The 20,522-nt window shown below is 42.0% G+C and overlaps 1 protein-coding gene across 1 annotated transcript in view; it reads right to left on the reverse strand.

The window, feature by feature from the left end:
• The window catches only part of veph1 (ventricular zone expressed PH domain-containing 1), a 166,450-nt gene that overhangs the window by 80,817 nt on the left and 65,111 nt on the right, over positions 1–20,522 (reverse strand). Inside the window, exons 5-6 of the mRNA XM_036585135.1 lie at positions 16,533–16,696; positions 5,640–5,849 (exon numbers count right to left, since the gene is read on the reverse strand). Coding sequence (XP_036441028.1) covers positions 5,640–5,849; positions 16,533–16,696 — 374 coding nt within the window. The remainder of the gene's footprint in view (positions 1–5,639; positions 5,850–16,532; positions 16,697–20,522) is intronic.

Below are 20,522 nucleotides of genomic sequence, written 5' to 3' on the forward strand. Positions count from 1 at the left end.
CAGGCCAGAGAACCTGATGACTGGAAAATTCAGTAACAAATGGGAGCAAAACATGAATATGGGAATATTTATATGTCTGCTGCGTCTCAGGCTCCGTCAGAGTCTCAATAAAACCTGCTTTAATGTGGTTGGAGCTGTAGATTTGTTTTGAACATACGTGGCTACATCATGGATATGTAGGTCAAGAATTACTCACAATCTCAGCGTGCTGCTGAACTAGAACTCCTTTAAGGAAAGAGGATAGTGGAACTGATCGGAGGTCTGCTTCTGTTGTTTTGGTCTTGCGATTCAACATGAGACCTTAGGCAGAGTACTGTGCCAAAGTCAGCGATCTATTTCATTTATGTAATTTCCAGTGAGATTTTCCAGTGAATTAGGACAAGTTCTTTATTTTTCAGGAGATATTCTTGAGTAGTCTGGATATGCATAAGGAAGGGAAACATTTAAAGGAAAATAAGTGGAAAAAGGAGCTTTGAAAACTGGAATTCAAAACACAGCCGTGCAAGATCTGGTAGACCACCAAAAGACAACTCAACGCTATGGGTCTAAATGGATGGGTAGGTGTCAAGAAGCCCTTATTGAGATAAAAGATGTTGGTGTTAGAACAACAGACTGACCAAACCAGGGTCCAGAACTCAACATCTCTATTTGGGATTACTTGCGTCACGAGACGTCTAAGACTAAACTTTGTAAGCGTGGACAAATCTTTGTAGTTCTACAGTTACAGACTGTAGTCCATCTGTTTCTCTGCATACTTTGTTAGCCCCCTTTTACCCTGTTCTTCAATGGTCAGGACCCCCATGGACCCTCACAAAGCAGATATTATTTAGGTGGTGGTTCATTCTCAGCACTGCACTGACACTGATGTGGTTGTGGTGTGTTAGTGTGTGTTGCGCTGGTACGAGTGCATCAGATACAGCAGGGGGTTCTGACCACTGAAGAACAGGGTAACAAAGTATGCAGAGAAACAGATGGACTATAGTCTGTAACTGTAGAACTACAAAGTGCACCTATATAGGGAGTACAGCTGAAAAAATGGACAGTGAGTGTAGAAACAAGGAGGTGGTTTTAATGTTATGGCTGACCGGTGTGCATTAGAACAGGTCGTTAGAGTGAGCAGGATATACAGCCCCAGAACAGACAGTATCGACAGGGAGAACAGGGTGTTAATTACAGGTAAAGATCGTGTGTTGTCACAGTGCCAAAATTCCTTCACCCTGCCGGCTCTTTTAATGAATTGTATTTCACGGATTAGTGAGTTAAGTTAACTAAGGCTGGCATAAGCAGTCCTGAAGCTTAGGTCGACACCTATAAGCAGAACAACTGCTGAGACAGAGAGAAAGAGAGGGAGAGGGATGAGAAAATGGGATAGGAGAGAGTGAATGGAGTGAACAAAAACAAGCTAAGGGAAAAAAGCTGAGCTGGAAGAGAAGAGAAATTGATGAAGAAGCTAAGCAAAAATCATGACTTAGCAGAATAGCAGGATTGAGCTTAACAGTCTGGCCTGAACTGCACATTGTTGTTAAAGCATCACTGCTTCTAAATTCTTGGAGTGAGAAAAATGTGTTTTATTCTACTGAATCTAGATGTACTGGGCTGGAAAGCCACAATTATCATCATAGATCACTTCTTTCAGTTATTAAAGTGAAAATTTGTAGAAAGAAATGACAGCCTGTCTTCCTGCCTGCTGCACTATTAGTGCAATTAGATCAGTTGGTAACATTTTCTGTAAATGTCACATTTGTAAGCATCTATAAACACATTTCTAACATGTTATAATGCATTTATAAGGCATTATAAACATGGTTATAAATATTTATAAAAATGAATTCCACTGAATTACACTTTATAGCCATGTTTATTATACATTATGAATTGTTAATATAATGCATTATAAGTAGTGTTAATAACATGTTATACTTTCAGTGCAAAAGACATCAGTCCCAGCTTGGAGAGTGTAAAGTAAAGACAAATACAAAGTTTATTTACACCCTGAGATAAAGACACTGTGGAGTGAAGGCCTGGAGAGGGAGAGGCGAGATTGCTGCCATTGTAATTTGTTCCCTTACTGGTTCTAACATCAAGTGCTAGAACCCTTTACTCTGTACCACAACTACACTACAGTACAGTAATGCTTATTTCTGCTAGCTTTCTATAGGATATGCAGTGTTAATTGTAAATTTTTAAATGAAAAATAAATAAAATAAAAATGTACATTTATTTCATGCAATTACTGAATAATTTGCCTTATGATTTGGTCATGTAAATTCAGATAGACAAAATAAAATATACCCTGGAGAATATTAAAGCCATCCCCCCCCCAATTTTCTCCCCAAATTAGTCGCATCCAATTCCACCTGCTAGTCAGGACTCCCCCCATCACATGATCCTACCGGAGCTAGAAGGGCGAAGGCAGCACAGGTGTCCTCTGAGACCTGTGAAGCACCACCGCATCTTTTCGAACTGCTGCTCACACAACGTCATTGGACAGCCAAACGCGCTCGGAGGAAAGCGCCAACCTCCAGATCTGTTACGTCAGCTAACAGACGCCTGTGCTGAGCATCGCACTGAGCCATTTCTAATGTTAGCTATATTAAGAAGCAGCTGTCATTTACTGTTGTTATCTACCTGCCAACATAAAATTCCCTGTGCTGCTAACTATTTAGCTTTGGTTGCCAATCACTCACAGTCTAGCGCCTGTAGCCAGTTAGCCTAGCATTACAATTTCCAGTTAGCTAAAATAAGGAAACTCTATCAAATTCACACACATATAAAAGTGATGCAGAATTATTTTAAAAAGAATATAAAGCAGTTTAAGAACAACTGAACTGGACAATCAAATCAGACAAATTATTGGAGCATACATTTTGAAATATAAGTTATAAATATAACCAGAAAGGAAAAAGCCTATGAACAAGCTTCAAGCTGGCTTGACAAAGTAACTGTGATTAAATCCAGGGTGGTTGCTAAGGCGTTGCTGTTATCCCAGGTGGCTGCTAAGGTATTGCAAGTCCATTGCTATGGTATCCCAGGTGGGTGCTAAGGTGTTGCTAGGCCACTGTTATGGTATCCCAGGTGGGTGCTAAGGTATTGCTAGGGCATTGCTGAGGTATCCCAGGTGGGTGCTAAGGTGTTGCTAGCCCACTGTTTTGGTATCCCAGGTGGATGCTAAGGTATTGCTAGGCTATTGCTATTGTGTTCCAGGTGGCTGCTAAGGTGTGGCTAGGCCAAGTGTGAGAAATGCCCTTTGTGACATCATTTGTGGCAGTTCCATTTTAATTTTCTCAACATTTTGTCATTCATTTCCTGTGTGTAAATAGTTTATATGAATGCTGTGTGAAAACTGTACATATGATGAGTGCTAAAAGCACAAGCCCCATATAGGCTCTATGACTCTGAAGCTTTGTGGCTCTAGCTTGAAAACTGTGACCCCTGAAAATGATACAAAAAGACGTGGAATAATAAAACAAAGAATAGCCAGCTGGCTTTGTCAAGCTAACTTAAGTATAAAGTTATATCAGCCGATATTATCCGTTAACGGAATTTTAAAAGCCTTTTAAAGGAGGGATCAGTATCGGCCACTCAACTGTTAATATAAGTCAGACCCAATAACAGATGTGTACATATTCTGCCCAATAATTGTGGAGAGAGAGACACGACTCTTTACAGCTCATCAATCCAAAACTCCACTTAAACGAATAAATGCATCATCCTCTCCTGCAGTACTGCATTCTGTCACAGAGACACGGGAGTGTCCAGATGAATGGCCTTTACCACATTTACAAAGCCTCATGGTGACCATCACATCATCAACCCCTAAATCAAGACGAAGGTTTTAGTCTATGCGTGTGCGCAACTCAAACTGCTATAGTCAAACTCCTCTGGGAGAACAGGAATGCCTGATGTTGGCTTATAAAGTACTGTTAGCTCAAACCCTAAATCACTGTAGCACACTGTACAGCAAATCCTCACCGTCAAAAATGAACATCTGCAATGTTAAATCGGTCTCTAGTGTCCACACTTAAGCTACACAGAATTATGTATATTTATATTTACGATGTAACAATGATATCTTCTCATCTCTAATAAATAATGATCTGTATTGAAAATTCCAGCAAAGTTCTCCAAAATTGAACACTGCAAAAGAGATATCTTGGCAAGTGAAGTCTTCATAAATCTAGTCAATGTATCTAATGTTTCTCTTTTTGAGATATAAGAATACAGTCAGGGGGAAACAAGCATGAGACACTTTGGCTACGTTTACACAGCACATAAAAGTGGCCCAAACCTGATTTTCTCACCAAATCTGATTTTTTTGTTTGGCTGTTCACAATATCTTTTAAATGTGATCTGTATGTGACATCAGTCTGAACAGATCAGCGCCTAAACCGACCCGCATGCGCAAAAGAACAGAGCTTCACGTGGCTCATCCAGAGGTCAACAATCATGACGGCCAGTGAACACCTGCCGCTCCCGGAGCTTTCAATTTGGTCTTCGCCAGCATCGCAGGAGCGATTATGAAGTTCCAGTGGTTGACAGCTGGGCTCATCACCCACAGTGTGTTCGAGTTCACCGTAAAAAGGGCGCGTTATTCGGCCACGGTGACTTCTTTGGTTCATGTCCTCAGATTCTTTAATCTGTTCTCTGATGCTGCAGTCTCGGCCTCCTCCAGCCATGTTTGGCCATTTCGTTCGAAACCTCTTCAAACACGGAGCCGTTTGATGAGTCTCTTCTAATTTTTTAGTACAGAAACATCAGCCTAAATGTTTATGAGTCTCAGCAGTGCGAAATTATGACGAATGTCGAGTTGGACTGACGTAAAAGTTGCACGAATTCCGATCTGGCTGTTCAGATTCACATTAGAGCCGCACTGCCGCAGATCGGATACGTATCGGATTTCAGTACCACATATGAAAGCGTCTCAAATCGGAATTGAAAATGTCAGATTCAATGCGTTTTTTGCTGTTCACACTGACACACAGACACACATCTGTGTCACATATGGAGACAGTGTTCATGGTTCTGTATAGAACCAATTTCTTTACTAAAGAACCCTTGAAGAAGCATCTTTTTAATTGTGTACAAACTATTGGGTAAACTTTTTTCCCACATATGTGAACACCAGGTTCAGGTTGGGCTGTTTTTTTTTTTTAAATGAGTGATTTTAAAATATACTGTAAAAACTAATTTGGAGTGTCATCTTAAAAGTCAGTAAACTGGTTGCCTTAAAATTTCAACTTGGGCTCCCAAGTGGTGCAACCGTCTAAGCATGGGTTCTATCATCAGGAGATGTGAGTTCAACCTTAAAATGAAATCATTCCTGTGAACCCTGGTCTCCTGACTCTCTGTGACAAGATCAACGATTTAATCAGATCCCCGGTGTAGGCAGGATGGCCCTCCCTTTCCCCTCATCACTCAGCCTGATGCAGTACACCCTCCAAGTACTGGTGGTATCGTGTGAGTAGGGGAGTCCTAATTACTGGGGGGAATTAATTCGACAACCTTTTACCCTGAAGATCGGTGACTGCTGCTCACAGCAACGCAGATAACAATCTCGCAGGGTTGGGTCAGGTGTAGGTGAAGTGAGTGCACTACTGTGGGGGAGCTGGTGTGTGTGTGGATGACTGCAGGTTGCTCACCTCACTGGTCAAGCCCACTGCCCCATGGATCTTAGCCACATGTCCCAGCAGTCCTGGGGTGTGCTGACCAACAGTCCTCAGTGCAGGGAGAAAAGGGCCGAGAGAGGCAGGGCTAGCCTGGGCCACACCCACCAGCACTGTTAGCAGGACATCGTTTAATGTGGCATCACTGAGATGACCAATCAGAGACGGCACCAGGGTGGTCAACACCTGGGAGAGCAACAAAAGAAAGAGAAAGAAATTATTCACAGCAGCAAGAATCAGGGAGAAAACACACACTCACACACAATCACACACACACACACAATCACACACACACTCACACACAATCACACACACACACAAACACGCTCTCACACACACTCACACACACTAACACACTCCCACACACACTCACACACACACACACACACAATCACACACACACACACACAATCACACACACACACACAAACACGCTCTCACATACACTCACACACACTCACACACACTAACACACTCCCACACACACTCACACACACACACACACACACACAATCACACACACACACACTAACACACTCCCACACACACTCACACACACTAACACGCTCACACACACTCACACACACTTGGGGTTGAGGAGAGCGGAGGGAGAAAGACGGCAACAGAGGAGAAACATAAAGAGGTGAAAGCTGGGAGTAAAAACACGGTGAGCGCTGTGAGCTGAACAGGCCTCGCGGTGTGTGATGATGGAGTATGTGCGCTGTGTGAGGCTCCGGCTGGAAAGAATAGAAAACAACCCTTCAACTTCTCTTTCTCACTCAGGTCTCCGGAGGTTCTGATCTGGCCCTGTACAGTAAAAGCTGTATTGTGATTGGCTACTTTCAGAGCTGCCCATCCCCTAATGAATTCCTGATTCTCTGCTGTGCTGTTCAGAGAAATGAGAGAGAGAGAGAGAGAGAGAGAGAGAGAGAGAGAGAGAGAGAGAGATAGATAGATAGATAGGGAAAGATAAGAGACAGAGACAGAGGGAAAAAGACAGAGAGACAGAAAGACAGATAGAAAGAAAGAGAAAAAAGAGAAAGATAGGAAGACAGAAGAACAAGACAGACAGAGATATGGGGCAGATAAACATGGATGGATGGATGGACAGACAGATAGACAGCTAGATAGAAAGAAGGATGGATGGATGGATGGATTGATAGGTAGATAAACAGGCAGACAGTCAGATAGATAGATAGATAGATAGATAGATAGATAGATAGATGGATGGATGGATGGATGGATGAACTGATAGATAAACAGATAAGCAGCCACACAGATATATAGATAGACGGATAGACGGATGGATGGATGGATGGATTGACAGATAAACAGATAGGCAGCCAGATAGATAGATAGATAGATAGATAGATAGACGGACGGACGGACGGATGAAGGGACGGACAGACAGACAGACAGACAGATAGATAAAGAGATAGATTGATAGATTGATTGATAGATCTTCTACACGTTAGCAATGGGCGTGGCTGAAACACCTGACCACAATCATTACAAGGGCCGTCCACACACTTTTGGCCACACAGTGTAGAGAGACTTTCTTCTTGACTGTGAAAAATTCTGTCAAAAAATTACATCCATAAAAAGCCACCAGGCAAATTCTTTGTTGTTTATTCAGATCATTCATAACTGAGACAGCAAGCTGACACAGGCAGCTGACTCAGAGCTCAGACAGAGGGACTCACAGTCGCATCTTCTCCTGATAAGACTTAATGACACCACTGAGACAGACAGCTTAAGCTTAGGAAAACTCTGAGTCACTTTAACCTTAACTTAACCGTAACTTATTCTTCCAATGAACTTCCAAGAGCTTCCTAAATCATCCTCGGCTCCTCCCGTCTGGACATTTCCCACTGCACCCCCGACCGGCTGCTTCAGAGCTTACTGTAAAAACCTCCCTGCACCCAAACCCGCCCCAGACTCTCTTTCGAGAGGGTCAGAAGAGGCCGCGAGGGTAAAGAGGGGGCATAAGGCAGGATAGAGCGAGAGAAAGGAAGGGAGGGAGGGAGAGAGATGGGGCAAAGGGACAGAGAGGCAGAGAAGGGGCGAGAGACAAAGGGAGAACAGTTGGAGAGATGAGGAACCTTGCTAATGTGTGTGTATGCGTGTGTGTGTGTGTGTGTTTAGCTCTTTGTGGGGACCAAATGTCCAGAAGACGACTGGAAATATACTTCATATATATACACCGATCAGGCATAACATTCTGACCACCTCCTTGTTTCTACGCTCATTGTCCATTTTATCAGCTCCACTTACTATATAGGTGCACTTTGTAGTTCTACAGTTACAGACTGTAGTCCATCTGTTTCTCTGCATACTTTGTTAGCCCCCTTTTACCCTGTTCTTCAGTGGTCAGGACCCCCATGGACCCTCACAGAGCAGGTACTATTTGGGTGGTGGATCATTCTCAGCACTGCAGTGACACTGATGTGGTGGTGGTGTGTTAGTGTGTGTTGCGCTGGTCTCAGTGGATCAGACACAGCAGTGCTGCTGGAGTTTTTAAACACCTCAGTGTCACTGCTGGACTGAGAATAGTCCACCAACCAAAATATCCAGCCAACAGCGTCCTGTGGGCAGCGTCCTGTGACCACTGATGAAGGACTAGAGGATGACCAACACAAACTGTGCAGCAGCAGATGAGCTATCGTCTCTGACTTTACATCTACAAGGTGGACCGACAAGGTAGGAGTGTCTAATAGAGTGGACAGTGAGTGGACACAGTTTTTAAAAACTCCAGCAGCACTGCTGTGTCTGATCCACTCAGACCAGCACAACACACCACCACCACATCAGTGTTACTGCAGTGCAGAGAATGATCCACAACCCAAATAGTACCTGCTCTGTGAGGGTCCATGGGGGTCCTGACCACTGAAGAACAGGGTAAAAGGGGGCTAACAAAATATGCAGAGAAACAGATGGACTACAGTCTGTAACTGTAGAACTACAAAGTGCTCCTATATGGTCAGTGGAGCTGATAAAATGGACAATGAGTGTAGAAACAAGGAGGTGGTCAGAATGTTATGCCTGATCTGTGTATATATAAAATAATCACACAGAAATCCTGACTGCTAACCTAGCAAAGCAGTATTTAGATACAGTCACACTGGAGGACATGGAAACCCCTCAGAGAGACAGGAAAACAAGCTTGTACTAGTGTGTGTTTGTGTTATGTCTGGGGGAACCGGGTTCTTGCTCACGCAGGGAGCGTGACTGTGAGATTTCATTAATGAGCAGAATGTGAGAAACTCTGTCTGTCTCTCAATTATCCCTGTTCATGTCCACAGGCCGCACACTGCCTGGGTCTATTAACCAGCCGACACTGTTCCTTTACTGAAAAACACTAATTCTCTAGTGCTTTCTCTCACTTTTACTCTCCGCAGTGCCCATACAGCATGTCACCACTGCTCCAATACAATACTGTCTCTCAGAAATGGTAACTTTAACCCTTTCCTGCATAGCGTTGTCATATGGCAACAATTGCTTTGTTTACTTTTTGCCTGACTACAATATAAAATCTATTTTTCTTTCCTTTAAGAAACTGAAGGCCTTCTAAATAACATGGTGTACTTTTATCTGATCACATGCCTTCCTGTTCTTGCACTGTTTTTCACAAAAAAAATCACACGGTGGGGTCCAGTGTCTCAAGCCATCTCAAAGGGTATTTGAAATTTGATATTTAAGTTCAAGAATAATGTATTAAACACTGCCCACAGGAAGTTAACATTTCCTTGTAGAAAAAAAACCAGTTTCGGCAGTTTTGTTTAACACCCACATGGCAACAAGCAACAGCATGAGACAACGGATCTGCAGTGTGTAAAGCATATCGCTGTTGCCGGAACAAAACTTCGTATCCCCAAAATGGTAACTTTACAGGAGAAGGAAAAAACATACTTTACTTTTAATGTAAGTCAATGGAACCAGAATGTTTTCCAGGTCATTTTGTCTTTTTGTCCATTCATCTTGAAATTTACATACCATGTAAAGGGTAACAGGCATTTTTAAATTATGTCAAAAACTGAAAAACGACAAAAATGGAGATACAAGGTTTTCTTCCGACAGCAGCGACATAATAAGAGTAAATTAATAAACTGCCAAAGGACACAATGGCCTCTTTTCAATTGCAGGGTTTTGAGCACGGAGGGTAACCGTTCCAGTGGGTAACCGTTCCAGTGGTGTTCTCTGGTGTCTGGAGCTGGAGCCTCCTAGCTAAGCTAATGCTAGCCAGCTCCTCTCTTCTCGTTAACTTAGCATAGCTGAGGAGAACCAAAGACCCCAGTGCAGGGTCGATTCGACTAACTGGTGCTCTGCTATTCCAAGTACAGAAGATAGACTGATTGATGGTGGAGTGACAGAAAGCCGAAATCGAAGGTGTTCTGTAGTGCTTTAAGCTGTGGCCTGCTAGACTAGGCTAACGTGAGCCTCATATTGCAGTACCCCTGATAGCAAGAGGATGGTGGACCGCTGTCGGCCCACTGATGGCAAAGCTGGCGGTCCACTGGTGTTTTGCTCAGCGTTTTCCAGGCGGCCCACCGGTGGTTACACTGCGTCATAAACAAAATTCCACTTATCATCGCTCATTTTTCCTTCCTTCCTTTCTTCAGTTATACTTTAGTATAAGTAATTCTAATCCAGCTCAGTGTCAGCAACTTTCCATAAAATCATTTTTTATCATGCCTAGTTACTATTTTTATCTCTCAGTTGTTTATAATGTTTGTCTAAGTTTATTTCCAAAATAAAAGTCTCTAAGCATTTAAAATCTGTTTGAGAAGATTAAAAACTAGTTAGAGCTTGTATGCAGGACAGTAATCTGGGTGGTCTGAAGGTGGACCAGCAGTGGCTAAACAGTCAGTGGGGTGCCGACCTTATTAAGATAGCAGACTGATATACGCTCGCTATCCAGGGATGGGCTCAGTTCCAGCGAACCGATCATTAAAAACAACCGTTTAGAGGATAAAGACTCAAATCTGAGAGCACAAGTTTGAATGACTGCTGTTAAAGTGACAGAAAGATAAAAAAATAGAAATAAAGCGGGTGATGCTAATGCTAATGTAGCTAGTTATTCTGTTACAGGTGAAACCCACCGCAGTACAGCCTGTTTCACTAACAGATGCTCAAATAACACCTGATTAGATAATAAAGAAGATGAGCGCACGCTGAGAGAGACTGGAGTTAGAGACGGAATCAAACGTGTTTGTGGTGGGTGGTGTGTGCGTGGCTATTAGCCTGTTAGCAGTTAGCCACTCATTTCTGTAGTTTCCTTCAGTATTTCCTGGTTCTGATTTAGCGGTAAAACAGAAGGAAAAAGAAAATGTAAGCAGTCTTACAAGTCCAGACCAGCGTGGAAAGGCCTGGTACGGCCCTGAGAACTATTTGTCTCGATAGTGGAAAAGCAGCCAATGCTATTTTTTACATTTCAAGCAAAAGTTTTCTTCACAAATAATTATTTGGTTGTTCTTTTCTGTATACTTTAGACATTTAGTTACATAGCTGCTCAGCACATGTTGGTTTACTTTCACTGTATGCATTACAGATTGCAGTTTCATTGTCACATGCTGTTGCCATAAGGCAACAAAATGCAACATATTTTTAATACTTCCATTAATTTTGCCATTTTCAGTAAAAAGTCTTAACTTTTTCTCTCCACATTTACTGCATATTTAATTTGGTAAAGGATTAAAGGAAAAATATAATCTGTTGCTCATTCAACACAGTGTGTTGACAGACGTAGATTCTAGCAGTGTCCCAGTTTAACTGGACTGTATGTGGAAATGCTTGGATGCTCTCCTGATTGTTCAGGAAGAGCAGCATGCCGATCCGTATCAGAATCCCGAAAGGAATGCAGGCGTCATCGGGAAACAGCGCTGAAAACGCACGCGGTTGCGTGATCTGCAGATGCACAAGCTTGCGCAAACTGAAATCCATGAAAATAAGCTGGGAGGATCAAAGAGGGGAAGTTTTAATGAGTCATTCTGTTTTTACGCCAGTGAAACACAGACAGCGAAAGTGTGACAGGTTGTTAGAGGGACAGAGAAAAAAGAGAGTTCCAGTCAAAGATGTGGACACATCTGACTGAATGTAGGCGATGTTGTTCATCTAAATAAATAAACGTGTAAACAAGTAAAACAAATAACTAAATAACTTACAGTTAATACGTTATTTGTCATGTAATGAGGTTATGACCATTGAATCTCTCAGTTTCAGCACAAAATTTACATTATCGTTGTTGTGATTTTGTCCATCAGTGTTCTCTGACTACAATACCCAGCATGCTTTATGTAAATGTACCACACAAGCATTAGGAATCACTAATGCCTAATCAACCTGCCAGCCACTGATCTTTACGCTAGTATATACCTTTATGCTGTCAGTTAGCAAAAAGGTAGCAAGTTCATCAACGTGTTCTATCAAAATGGCTTAGAACTAAGTTCTAGCTAGACTGTCTTGGATGCAGACTTCTCTAATCTGAAGCTACTGAAGAATGAAATCCAATTTCATCCATCATGAAGTTAACTTCACTGCTCATTTTCAACTGCACGAACTGTTGGTTAATGTTACGATTGGCTCACTTCACTTTCAAAGGGGAATTCCATTGATTTTACCAGCATAATTAAATGGATGAGATGTAAATAAAGCTATTAAGAGTGTTGTGATGTGAAATGGTTCATCAGATTTGGTGAAAGGACCCAGAGGTCACAGTGTAAACAACACAAATATAGCCATTTTATTTACTGATCGAAAACCACAACTGAACCTACACGTGTCTTCTGAGTTTTTATATGTTGATGATGGTAAAATAGTGGAAAATATAAAAAAAAATAGATTATACAATCACACTTTAGGCCAAAAACCTTCTCAAAACTATAATAAACCATTGTCTCAGACATCAGGCAGTGTATTTATAGCCATTTCATGTAATAAACTGTTTTCTGAAGGAGCTTTTAGAGCCATTAAATGCTTTGGACATCTGGTACCCATCACCACCACTGTAAACAATTCAGACTTGATCTGTCTGTCTACAATGAAGCATTTCACATCAAACCACTCTGATTCATTGTTTATATCTTAACCATTTAATTATGTTTTCAAAAATTTTGGCAGAATTCCTCTTTTGTTGATTTGGTAAGTTAACATTTCAAATGTAGAATTTCGTGTAGCAACGAAAGAGAATCAAAGAGCTCAATTCCTAATCAATTTACTGACAAAACCAGGTTTCCTGGCAAATTAACGTCAGAAAAAAGTTGTAGACGTTATCTTTCTTCTGTTTAGTGCACAGATAGAAATTACTAGGGATAACAAACTTTAGTTTAAATGAAGTGCCAAAAAACCAGACGAAAAGACTGGCTGTTTGGAACCATCTCCTGAGGTCTATGAGGGATATTAGATGACATTGCACTCAATATGGAGAATACAGCAAAGCCACAGCAGTAGAAAGGAAAGTCCCCACTGGCACACTAACACCATCTGGAGCCACAGTTTTGAAATAATGAAAAAAATTCACAAGCGACAAATTATAGAATTCATTTCTTTGCAAGATCAACCATTCTCCATTGCCGGGGATCTGGGGTGCACGTCATATACTGTAGCCTAAGTACAGTAATCATTTTAGGAAGGTAAGTTCGTGTAAATGTTTTTAGTTTGTGCGTACAAGTGGTCACTCACACCCACTGTGGAAAAGGATAACTTTCAGAATAAGAGAATCTGCTGCAAAGCTTTTGTTTTGTTTCCACAAAAAAGATGTGAAACCTTGCCAAAATATGTTGACCTCTTAGCATTCCAGGCTTATTACATACTAAGGCTTATTATTCATTAACTACATGGACTTCAATGCAAATTAATGGAGCTTTTCTTAGTCTACATAAGTGTGTAATAAAACTTTGGTGAGCCAATGGCTTGGTAAGGGGTTGCTATGCCACAGAAAGCAAAAATGTATATGACTGCAATGAGATATTTGGCTGTCCTAAAGTAATTGCAGTCCTTCAGAACTGACCTTTACCTTTGTAACGGTAAACGCTACTAGACACCGCTGTAAGAGGCCAGCAGGGATTTTACAACAGATGTATCAACTCACACATTTTGGATTGTCTCTTTAAAGACATGCTCATGCTTAAATGCTTGAAATATATTTCTATAATTTCTTTTAAATTTTTACCCGATTTTCTCCCCAATTAAATCGTCTCCAATTCCACCGGCTAGTTAGGACTCCCCCAATCACACGATGCTATCAACGCTAGGAGGGTGAAGGCTAACACAGGCTTCCTCCGAGACCTGTGAAGCCAACCACCGCTTCTTTTCGAGCTGCCGCTCACGCAACGTCATTGGACAGCCGAACGCGCTCGGAGGAAAGCGCCAACCGCCAGATCTGTTACGTCAGCTAACAGACGCCTGCGCTGACGAGCATCGCGCTGAGTGATGGGGGGAGAAGGAGGGGCCATCCTACCCACCCAGAGAGAGCGAGGCCAATTGTGCTCTCTCGGACTCCCGGCTACGGACGGCTGTAGCATCACCAGGGATCGAACTCGCGATCTCCTGATGATAGGACCAACGCTTAGACGGTTGCGCCACTCGGGAGCCCGAAATATATTTCTAAGACAAACATAAATCGTGAAGGTGATGCTTAAGTCTGTTGGGAAAGCATCTCAAAACTACAAAAACAGCTACTCTGAAGAATCTAAAATAAAGGATAATTTAAATTTGTTTAACCCTCTTTTGGTCACTTCATTATTCCACATGTGTGATTTCATAGTTCTGATGTTCTGATGTCTTTACTATTATTCTATAACAATGGGGTCGGCTACCCAAATGTTAGGAAGAGCCATTTTGTCCTTTCAATAAAAATCAAACCACCTTGGAAGCCACAACATTTTATGTCCCTTTATTTAGGTAACATTTTACCATCTTGGCTGCAAATATGTCTCTATATGTGCTAATGTTCTAGTATAGGCTAACAAATATAAGTGAAAACACAGATTTTTAACTTTTCTCTGCTTTAAGCTTTAGCTCAGTTATAGCTGCTTTTCTCACATCTCTGGCAGGAAACTTTTCCACAAAAATGGAATAGTTTCTTGTAAAATATCTCTCATCGTTCAATTTTTACAAGGCTGAAATCTTCCCCTTCCACCTTAAATGGTGCCTGAGGCGTCAGAATGTAGCTGCCGCAGCATTTAAGGTGGAACGGGGAAATCTGAACAAGAAGCTGGCAAACAGGAAACTGACTTCAACCTCATGATTTTTTAACGTCTCGATACAGATTAAACGTATCAGGAAACCAGCTGGAGTCCATCCATCTCTAAATTATCAATGTTGTTCTTATATCTTTGCCTTTTCGTTAGCGACTAACCAGGGCAGATTCTTATCTTTGTTGCTATGGCGACCAGCAGTCTGTGCGCCAACCTTCTGAGTTAAAGATTGGTGAATTAGCAGTTACACATTAACACCAGCGTTTGTTTAAATTGTGTTAGAACGATCAGCAGAGCTTTATTTTACTGCAAAGGAAGATTATTTTATGTTTACCGAAGAATCTAATTCCGCTACGGAGCCGCAACAGGACAGTAAAAGAGCCGGATGTTGCTGACCGCTGTTCTAAAATGATGACAATAGTGGAAAACAGTGAAATGAGGAAATCCACACTTCTGTTTAGTACTACATATAAAAGTCTGCATCTGTTCCGACCCTTCCTCTCTCCTAACTCCCTCTGCACTCAGCACGGCAGGAGTTTTCGATGACTAATGGCTTTTTCGGACTGCTCACCTTTTCCGTTACTGTTATTTTTAACACCACAGAGTTGATATCACCAGATGTGTCAATCAATCTCTCACTAAGCTACATGACCGTCTGTTTGACCCTGTTTTCCTGTGGTTCGAGCTCATTAAAAGGCTCCCACTCGCTCGTTCTCCCACTCTCTCACTGACCTCTACTCCTTTCCTTTTGTTGCTCCCACCCGAAACACCTGACCTTTTAACACACACCTGCTTTTTGCTCATTACAGGACACGTCCACACCCATGCAGACTGACAGAACCCAAAACGAGTGCCAACACTTTTACTTTTGCATGCACATGCACAAAAATGTGGTCCCGTGAAGTAAATAATGACTTTTTGTCAAAAGATGCAGCTTTTGTTTGACAAAGTAAAATAGCAGAAAAGCTTTACTGAAACCACAGTCACTAAAACCACCACACGGGATCAAAAATACAAAATTTGTGTTTGTTTTTCTGCATGTAGAGGACAAATATTTCATCTTTAAAGGGCCTGTATCATGAAAAAACTAGATTTATTAAAATAATAGAGTTTGATGTACTTTATAAACACTGTTTAAAAGGTATCACCAGTCCATCATGTCCATATATGGAAACTGAGCTCCAAAACAGCTTGTTTTGAATTCATTGTTTTTGTGATGTCACAAAAAAACAACTCATTTAAATATACCCACCAGTGCAGCCTACAGCAGTTTAGCCCCGCCCATTCATGGTGAAGTTATAAGCAGTGTTTCAGCCAAGAGGCACAAAACAGGACAGCCAATCAGTACAGAGCTTGTTTAAATATATCTTGTTTTAAAGACACAGTAACAAAAAATGGCCTCAAATAGAAGAACAATATGGGATATGGATAAGGGGATAACATTTCTTTGTAATACTGACGTTAAGATGAGGTATAAAAAAGAAAATGTGTGCTCATACATATGAGTGCTTACCTTACTGGTCAGGCCCATGACCCCACAGCCACCTACTTCAGGAGCCCTGGCCCACAGTCCTCAGTGTGGGTTCTCACACATGCAGGTTTTGCTAACAATGGTCCCCAAAATGACAGGAAAACCAAACCCATCGCTCTGTTCCCCACATACACATGCCCTCACCAGTGGGTGCTGTTCGGAGATCATTTGGAGCAGTCGGAGTAGGTGCTGTCTGTTGGCCGGGTCAAGCTCAGGCATCATGGCCCCCAGTTCCCGGATGTGCTGGTGGATGGGCTCCGGCTGCAGAGGATAAACTGAGGGGAGGACGCGCAGCAACATGCTGTTACCTGGCAACCAAAACAACAAATATTCAAACAAAATTGATTAATGAACAAATGAACTGCTGAGATAAAACAGGCAGTGTAACTCATCAGAGTCATATTCCATCAAAATATATTCAGTAAACATTATTGAAAAAAAAAATAATAATGCAAAAACTAAGGGACCCCCAAAACAGGCTTTTATGGCTTCTTGAAAAAGGGTTAGATGAACTGTGCATCACTGTGTTGACTTTAATTCAAAGAAAAACAAAGACTCTTTTCATCACTTGGTCACCTTTCTTATGAAACCCTTTCCTGGTGATTCACAGTGGTGCAAGTAGTCTTTCTAGTATTAGCACTTTATCCAAATAGCTGCCATTACTGGAAATCCAGGACCATATGTCAAAACGCCCAGTTACTCAAGTAAACAGATGGTCAAGGTTTTTTTACTTTCAAGGAAAGTTTAGGTCACTACAAATGCAGTTGCATGGAACAGTGACCGGCACGACAGGAATCACCTCCAGCATTGGGCTGGTCCAGAAGAAATGGATACCATTCGCTCTGAGAGAAAGAGTGGGGCCTGGTTCATTATGTGCAAATGTCAAAACAACACTTTTCCTGTTGGTGTTCTTTGTTTCCTCATTCATTTATTTGGTTGGAAACGTCCAGCCAAGGTGTCATGTGCAACGCAGATGGTTCCGCTAGAACAAAAAAAGGGAAAATTTTCAGGGAGAGAGCAAAAGAGAGCTCCTGTGCTGCTGTAATTTAGTTAGACTGCCTTGAAACTTGATATGTTTTGCAAAATAATTAACTTGTACTGGAAAGAAAGTTGGGACGCTGTGCAGAATGTAAATAAAAATAGAATGCAATGATATGCAAATCATTTAAACCATATTTTTGAAGGAAAATACTACAAAAACAACATAGCAAATGTTAAAACTGAAGAATGTTATTGTTTTTTGAAAAATATATGCCCATTTTGAATTTGATGCCAACAACACGTTCCAAAAAAGTTGGGACGGGGGCCTGTTTACCACTGTGTTTCATCACCTCTTCTTTTAACCGCACTCTGTAAGCGTTTGGGAACTGAGGAGACTCTGCTGTAGTTTAGAAAGTGAAATGTTTTCCTGTTCTTGTTTGATATAGGATTTCAGCTGCTCATTAATTCGGGGTCTCCTTTGTCGTTTTTTTCATTTCATAATGCGCCAAATGTTTTCAGTGGTGACAGGTCTGGACTGTAGGCAGGGCAGTATTAAAAGAGCACCCGGACTCTTTTAATATGGAGCCATGCTGCTGTAATGCATGCAGAATGTGGTTTAACGTTGTCTTGCAGAAATAATCAAGGCCTTCCCTGAAAAAGACGTCATCTGGATGGCAGCATCTGTTGTCAGAACATGTACTCCACTCGTACCAGTGCAACACACACCAACACACCACCACCACATCACTGTCACTGCAGTGCTGAGAATGATTCACCACCCAAATAATACCTGCTCTATGGTGGTCCTGCGGGGGTCCACTGACCATTGAGGAACAGGGTAAAAGGAGGCTAATAAAGTAGGCAGAGAAACAGATGGACTACAGTCTGTAATTGTAGAACTACAAAGGTAAGTGGAGCTGATAGATGAGATGTTTTTAATAAAGTGGCAGGCCAATGTATGCAAATTTTTTTAAAAATAAAAGCATTAGTACAGCTGTGAGAAGACTTGGAAGAAAAAGTTACATGTTCAAAACAAAGAAGACTCAGTATCCACATCAGTACTTTGACAAAAAAGAGAGCTTTTAATTATGCCTGGCTAGACTGGCGAGAACATTCAGTCAAAAAAGATGCAGCTTTCTGTTTTTGATTAAGACTGTTATATCCCTATGATTGACATGCAAAGAGGCTGTGCTGTACGCCCCTCTATTTAGATTGTACCCCAAAACAACCAACAGACTAGAAGTGCCTCTTCACTCCTAAATTCAAACCATCGTTCCTCTGCCCAAACCCCCTTTATCCATCAACAGCTCCATCTCATCTGGGAACAATCCCGAGCTTCCTATAGGTGACTACGAGCACAGAAACAGGAGGTCTATTTGTAGTCCGGACACAACAAGATTCCACTGGAGCAGGCTGGAATAACAAACACGTGTGGGAACAGGAAGGCTACGGAGCCATTAAAGCTGAAGGCTCCAGAGGGTGAGGTCTCCCCAGTCCAGGAAAAGCATCAGGAGAAAGTTCCCGCACAAATTAGTGACCTCTTAAGCACGGCAAGAGTGTTTCCATTCACGGCCAGTCACTGTCAAACTTCTCAGCTTTTTTCTTCCATATCTCCTCAAACACAAATGGATCCTGGAGACGCTTTGCTACTTCAGTCCAAGGTCTTGCGTCTTTGCCATTTAACTCCTGCCAAGTCGTAATGTGTGGCATAGCTATTTTTACACCAGCGGAGAAGCAGGACAATCCATAATTTCCTTCACCTGAGGGCTACATCACCCAGAACGTCATTGGTTTACGGGAAAATCTTGGAACGCGTTTTGCGAGAGACACGTTTGACAGAACCTCGGATGATTTCTTGCGGCGAGAATACAAAGCCTTGGCTGTGGAGTTGAAGCGCTTGTTTTTGGCCTCTTGCGCAACAGGGCTGTTGCTCATGAGCGGTGAAGCAATGGCACCAAAACAAAACATCAGTCAGAGACACAAAAGAACACGATTGGACCCCCAGTACCACCTCCTCCCTATCTGCATCCTGGCAGTCCATCTGAGAGTTGGAGTCTGATTGGTCCCCCGGCACCCATAAACCCCCGAGCTAAGCAAAGCCAAACACCACCACTGGTGCCCACCTGTATCCACACACAGAACCTGATTATTACTGGTTATATAAATGGATATTAAACCACAAAAGACAGATACAACTCATTTCTTGCACCAGAGATCCACAACGAATGGAGCCAACCAATTTAATGGGCACAAACAACAGAAAAGGCAGAAATGTATGGGAAGTACTATTGGACCTTGAGTTGACAGCCGCTATTAGCAAACATTAACGATTAACGATTCTTCCACGACCAAACTTGGCATAAGTGATGCTAAAACATGTTTTGTTGAGTTGAGCCAACATCCAAACTGTCTTTTCTTTCCAAAATGGAAACGAAACGTGTCTGAAGAGTTTTTGCACAAGTTGCCTTGTGAAAGGCTTTGCAGTAAAACAAACATCTTGGAACTCTGGGCCAAAAAGTAATCTTGGGTGATGAGCAACGGAGCACAAAATCCAAGTGTAATCATTCTGAGATGGTGCAGGATGTATACAACATGTCCCAAGTAGATGCTGAGGGGCAAGCTAAGGGGGAAATCTTTGGGGCCCAAAGGACGGCAGGCTTGATGCTCTGTTTCTCTTGCTGTTTCCAATCAGATCTTCTGCTTCTGGAGTGAATAAAATCCCCTATATATCCCTTATGAAATTAGACAGAGTTCGGGATCTAATGCAACCCATAAGCCAGTTGTTCCCTATCCTGATCCGACAATACCCATGCCCTGCACCTTTTAGTGCTTCTCCTCCTCTAATAGACCCACTTCAACTCAGGAAGGACTTGGTAATTAGCTGATTAGGGATCAGAAGTGTCATAGAAGGGGCAATGCTAACATATTGAGGGAAGGGGTCCAGGATGAGTGCTGTTTTTTTAAATGGGTTTCAAGAACACTCAGGGATAGATAACCGTACATGCTGATGTGCAGCCTGGTGAAAAAACCAATCTACGCTAAAGTACTCCAATGGGAAATAACACAGAAATGCAAAAAAAAAGGAAGTTGTTTTCGGTACACTCTTAAAAAAAGATGGTTCTTCAAGTGTTCTTTTCTTTAGTCAAGAAAATG

This window comes from Colossoma macropomum, unplaced genomic scaffold (genome assembly GCF_904425465.1).
Source record: "Colossoma macropomum unplaced genomic scaffold, Colossoma_macropomum, whole genome shotgun sequence".
Lineage (NCBI taxonomy): Eukaryota > Metazoa > Chordata > Actinopteri > Characiformes > Serrasalmidae > Colossoma > Colossoma macropomum.